The sequence below is a fragment of the Ostrea edulis genome, chromosome 5, assembly GCF_947568905.1.
Source record: "Ostrea edulis chromosome 5, xbOstEdul1.1, whole genome shotgun sequence".
Lineage (NCBI taxonomy): Eukaryota > Metazoa > Mollusca > Bivalvia > Ostreida > Ostreidae > Ostrea > Ostrea edulis.
In genome coordinates this window covers 8,465,361-8,471,422 of record NC_079168.1, presented here as the reverse complement: position 1 = coordinate 8,471,422, position 6,062 = coordinate 8,465,361, and the positions used below count along the sequence as shown (strand labels likewise).

Sequence of the window (6,062 nt, the reverse complement as noted above, 5' to 3'; positions counted from 1 at the left end):
AACACTTATTCGGACGACGATGGTGAAAGAAGGTTCTGTTGCCCCCATCCTTTTCTTTTTAAAAAAATTATTTTGATAAAATAAAATGACACAACATTTTTAAAAAGTATGTCGTGTTGCAACTTACACATTTTTGAGCAGATCAAAGATGTCATTTCAATCAGTTTGGTTTTTAAATACATGTCTAGTTTTAAAAGGTCACAAGACCTATGCGTGATAATATAATGTTTTTCTTTATCTTTACTGAAAACAATATTGGTAAATCATAATTTATCTTGAAAGTTTACATTTCCCCCCAGAATGTAATTAGTACTTGCCGTAAAGGAGTTGTTCCTGATAAAGCGGGAAAAAATGATCTCACTTCATCAGAAACAGAGTGTGGTGTAAGCTAAATCTAGTCGGTCATCGTACAATTTACTTATCCAGCTTCTACAAGTTATGACAAAAGTATGGAAAGTTATTACATCATCAGGAGACTTAAATCTGCCTGGAATAAATTGGGTAACAAAAAAGTATTAAAAGTGGAACTCAGTATGTGAGGATACACAATAAATTCATAGATACTCTTGATGACCATGGACTATCTCAGATGGTCGTCACTCCGGCCGATTTAGTGGTAACGAACCATCCACCCACCGTCAACAGGGTAGAGACCATGCCTGGTATTTCAGATCATGATGTAGTATTTGTAGAATTAGACGTCATACCAGCTAGAATACAACAACGACCTCGTAAAATATCGTTATACGGAAAAGCAAACTGGGATGAGATCAGGAATGATATGAAAGAAGTAGTATCTGTCATTGAATCCATGAGGGACAGTGCACTACCAACAAACAACTGTTGGAATCATTTTCAACAGGCACCAATCTAATCGAAATTAGATCCTATGATCCACTAGTTAAAACATCTCGCTCGAGAATTTTTCACTCATATGGAAACGCCACCAAGATCGGTGAAGGGCTGCAAAATTCAGGCCTATGCTCGGCGCTTACTCATTGCTCAATGGGGGTTCTTTAGCGTGCCACACCTAGTGTCATCCGTTTTTAAGGTAATCTCCGAGGACCCGTGACATTCACACCTGATGTCGAACTGATGGAACTGTCACTACCTATTAGGTCTGCCGCGGCCGGGATTCAAACCCCGCCCTTCCGCATGCGGGGAGAATGCTCTAACCTCTCGGCCATCGCGGCGGTTACCATGCAACAGGAAATATCCAGGAACATATACCGTCAAAGGAACTAAAACGAAAACACAGCAGGAGATACGACGCTTATGTTGGAAGTATATAGACAACATGATAAAATCAGAACCAGATGATGCGAACCACAACAGACATAAACGTTCCTGGGCTTTCATCAAACATAGGAAGTCGGACGGTAATAGTATAACACCCTTAAGAAAGGACGGCCTTCTTCACCAGAAATCAGTAGACAAGGCAAATAGTCTAAATAAGCAGTTTCAGGAAGCCTTCTCGGAAAAAGTGGATATCGCAGTTGAGGAGTTTTCTAAGCGATGCAACATGAAGGGTGAATATCCCAGGATCAAAGACATAACAGTTAATGGAGTCCATAAGTTACTCGAGGAGCTGAACGTAACCAAAGCCCCAGGACCAGATAATATATCACCAAGGGTCCTAAAGAATTAACAAGTGTTGTGGCGCCAATCCTTACCGTGATTTTCAATCACTCTTACCAAACAGGAGAGGTACCCACCTTATGGAAAACAGCCAACATCTGCTCTATATATAAGAAAGGGAAGAAATATGAGGCAGTAAATTACTGGCCAGTGTCATTGACATGCATCTGTAGCAAGATCATGGAGCACATCGTGACTAGTCACATCATGAACCATGCTGATGACAATAACATCATGTACCCACTACAGCATGGATTCCGTAGAGGCCTCTTATGTGAAACTCAAGACTGCTTTATCATGGATTCTCCAAAGCATTTGATAAAGTGAGCTGTGCAGTCTTCTAATCAATAAGCTCAACCATTATGGAATAAAAGGGAAGACAAACCAGTGGATCCAAAGCTTCCTTACAAACCGCAAGCGAAGTCTAGTTGTGGAGGGGGAATCATCTGAAGAGGTCCCAGTGGACTCCGGTGTGCCACAAGGTTCAGTCCTAGGACCGAGTCTCTTCCTTTATTACATAAACGATATGCCGGAAGGCCTATCATTGACCGTACGACTTTGCTGATGATACCGTGGCATACATGACTATCACTTCAGATGTGGATGCGGAGAAGCTCCAGGACGACCTAGCTCAACTAGCAATCTGGGAAAACAAATGGCTCATGCGGTTCCATCCAAAAAAAATGTAATGTGCTTACCATCACCAAAAAATCGAAAATTCATCAAGACATCTTGCATCTTACACTGCCATCAGTTGGAATATATTCTATCAGCAAAATATCTCGGTATTACAATCTCAACAGACTTGAAATGGACCCAGCATATATAGATTTAACATCTATTGGCTTTCTCAAAAGAAATATCAACATCAGCAACTCTAACATCAAAGAGAAAGCCTATAAATCATTAGTACGACCAACAATGGAGTATGCCATTGCGGCCTGGAATCCTCACCAAAAGTCAAACATTCAAAAGATTGAAATGATTCAGCGTAGAGCAGCCCGGTATGTCCACAACAGATACCATAACACCTCATCTGTAACCGAGATGCTTAATCAGCTTGAATGACCTTTATTAGAAGAGCGGCGAAGGACATCCAGCCCCTGCGTTATGTACAAGCTGATCAACAAACTTCAGATTGACATTGGCGAGAAACTAAAAATCCAAGAAAGAACATCCAGGAATAACATTATGGCAGTGCAAATTCCATCATGTCGAACATCAGTGAGGAAGGAATCATTCTACCCACGTACCATCAAGGAGTGGAATGCCTTACCCACCTCTACTGTGATGGTTCCGAGCCTTGGCTGCTTCAAGGCTCGTCTCCGTCAATAAGCCAAGGGTTTCGTTTGTTTCTAAACTCATCTGTAAATAGACCATCACTAATATATTTCTTTTAACATGCGTACACCCAACAGTGGCATAATACAGTGGCGGATTTAAGGGGGGTGGGGCGCAGCCGGCGCGCGCCCCTAAAATTTTCAAATTTAAGGTAAATCGTGGTATCTTGCTTAGAAAAATGAACTAAACGATAGAAGCAATAATTTCTTGCACTCCCGGAGAAATAAATGAAAAAATCTTTAGATTTCTTGAATTTCTTAATTGGAAGAACTTATTTTTTTTCCAAAAACCCTTAAAATTTGCGTCATTTTATTAATTTCACCTTATAAAAATGATAGAAAATAGTACAAATGACTAAATAGGAGACATATTTCAAGCCCTATAAAATCTGTAAAACCCAGGAGCTTCCGGGGGCTTCGCCCCCTGAGCCCCCACCTCAAGGCGGTCCCACAGACCCCCTACCTCATAAAGTAGCGCCCCCCGTAACCACAATTCCTGGATCCGCCCCAGTAATAGTCATCATTTTGACGGTGACCGCTTACTCAGTTACTGGTAGAAGTAGAAACGTACATGTGATCATTCGCTATATACCCCCGGTATCAGGAGTGGGCGCGGGAGGGTGTGCTCAGTGCCTTCACTAGTCACTGGTTTATGATCCACCATATTTCTCACATAGAAATTGATGCCTGCAATTTATGATTGTTGCATCACTAGGATCACTTGATTAGTAATAATATCTACATATCATGCTAAGAAATCCCGCCCAGTCTGAATAACGTGTAAACTCGTGGCGTTAATGATACACTGCAGGCTATAATTAATAGTTACTATCGCTGTTTCACAGCACTGAGAAATTAAAATCTAAATGAAACCAGATTAATTTCCACGTTATCAAAATCGTTCCGACCTCAAGCATCTACATAAGAGTCAATTTTACTACGTTTGCAATCAAATTCTAAACAGCTTTCCGCCAAAATTTCACTCACCAAATATGCACTTCAGTATTTACAAGAGAGATAATTTTTATGTTCGCCAAAATATATTCCACTAAAATCATTAGCATACCTTTGAGTCAGCAAATCGCCAAATTTTGACCCGCTATACGGTATTATTACATGATAAATGTATAGTTAACCACAATTAAAACTAAAATATTCTCATTCACCAAATCATTTATTTAATCTACATACTAAACATAAACATTTAATTTATTTATATCTGTCTGACGGTCATTTATCATATTTTAACACCATCACGTTGCCCTCTTCAAACCCCACCCATAATGTGAAGTGGTCCACTCCCAGGCAGATCGGGAACTTGTCAATACCATGACCGGTCGTGACAAATTTTTCCAATAATTTGCCGAAACTGTCGATAAAGCGGATTTCGTTATTCTGATAACCACTGACAATTATTCTATTACGACTATCGCAACACAAGTCCCATGCCGATATATCGACCATCCAGCGATCCCAAAGAGGTGCCGTCTTGTTGTATTCTTTGTAAATGAACTTCAGACGACCTTCATTTTCAAGAACGCATAAGCGACCCTTATTTTCTCCTAGAACGTCGATGACGCAAATATCCCGATTTCCATTCTGGATGGCCTTTCTTGGTGCGGTGAATAAGTTTGCCGTTCCATAAACTTGGACTTCCGTTCCATCCATTTTTATTTTTGATATTTTCCTTTGACTCTGTCTGGAAAGTACGAATTCAAACTTGTCCACAAGGCTGACCAAGAGGTGACCGTCGTGCGTTAAGGAAACACTTGTCGGGCGCAAGTTTTTTGTTTCAAACAACTTAACGATAACGCCGTCCGACGGTATTACTTTGTAAATGCTTTTGTTGCGAAAATCGGCGCATAGCAAAGTCCCATCGCGCGTTTTGCTAAAAGAATTTACAACAAATTGGAAATTAAGCTTTTTGATGACCTCCCCATCTCTGTCTACCAAAGCGTTGGTGTGGCCCTCTCGTTGATGAATCCACGCCTTCTCAGAGATTGGACAAATTGACTGTATATCAAACACTCCGTGCCGAAATGTGGAGAGAACATCAAAGTCTATCTTGAACTCTGTCTCGTAATTGCGCGTGCGTTGTGCCGACCTTGGTGTTTTGACATCGACTGAGTGCTTTATTGGTTTATTCTTTTCAGAAACGCTTTCTTTAGGAACGAGTCGCCCAAACATCTCCTCCAGTAGGTCTTTTTCAACGTTTCCCTGCTCGAAAGACCACGATACCAGCTGTTTACGAAAGTTGTCGGGTAAGTATTCAACCATCGACATCTTCAAGTTCCGATTTGCTAGTATTATTTCAGCATCGCAACCGGATTTGGATTTCTCTGTACAAATCCGTCGGATATTTTCCAAATAAATTTTGTCGGATTCCGCCTTTTCAACTGCGACTTTGGATAATTTGACTTTATCTTTACAAGTCCGTTTCAATTTCTCTTGGATTTCTCGAACGATGGCTATGATTTTATCTCCCTGGGCGTCGATCCGCGCCAGCTGGTCGCTTATATCATTGGACGCTCTCTTGGTATCGGAAATGCTAACGGACAAGAGCCTCAGATGATCCCTTTGGATGTGTCGTAAATTTTCTGAAAGTTCGTATTTCTTCGTGGTAACGATATCGTGTACTTTACACCAATCGTGTGATTTGTGAAGCTTTAGTATGCAGTCCATACACACTAACACGTCACATGTTTTACAGAAACAGTTCAAGCTCATAGATTTGTGGGCTTCACATTTTATATCCTCATCAATTTTAGTTTCTTGTGAAATTCTCTTTACGTGTGCCATTTTCTGCATTCACAACAGTTCACGAGATCAGATATTTGTACTACCTCTAACAAACACATACATGTTAGAAAGGAGAATTGGATATGCCTGTATGAATTAAAAGAATAAGAATATCTAACTCCCTGTTTGCCCCTTTTGTAACCCAATACATCTATCTATCGGGGGTCTTTGTTCTAGTTTTTTAAAATATCAGTTTCATTTGTTATGAGAGAAAAACCAGTATCTAAAGTCATTGAACCAAAAATAAAACATAAAACCTTCGAGTTCAAAAGAATTTACTGCTAA

General features: G+C 40.3%; 2 protein-coding genes across 2 annotated transcripts in view; both read right to left on the bottom strand.

Moving 5' to 3' along the window:
* Positions 1-4,208: 4,208 nt before the first annotated feature.
* On the bottom strand, positions 4,209-5,777 carry LOC125651352 (uncharacterized). The gene has a single exon (XM_048879914.1). The coding sequence runs from the start codon at positions 5,775-5,777 to the stop codon at positions 4,209-4,211; it is 1,569 nt and encodes a 522-aa protein (XP_048735871.1).
* A 258-nt stretch (positions 5,778-6,035) lies between these two features.
* LOC125649189 (uncharacterized) overlaps positions 6,036-6,062 on the bottom strand; it is a 1,767-nt gene continuing 1,740 nt past the window's right edge. Inside the window, exon 3 of the mRNA XM_048876477.2 lies at positions 6,036-6,062. This exon is cut by the window's right edge and continues 219 nt beyond it. The gene's annotated coding sequence lies outside the window, so the exon portion shown is untranslated.

Excerpts from the sequence above, each read along its gene's own strand:
- LOC125651352 (XM_048879914.1), bottom strand. The coding sequence starts at position 5,777 with ATGGCACACGTAAAGAGAATTTCACAAGAAACTAAAATTGATGAGGAT.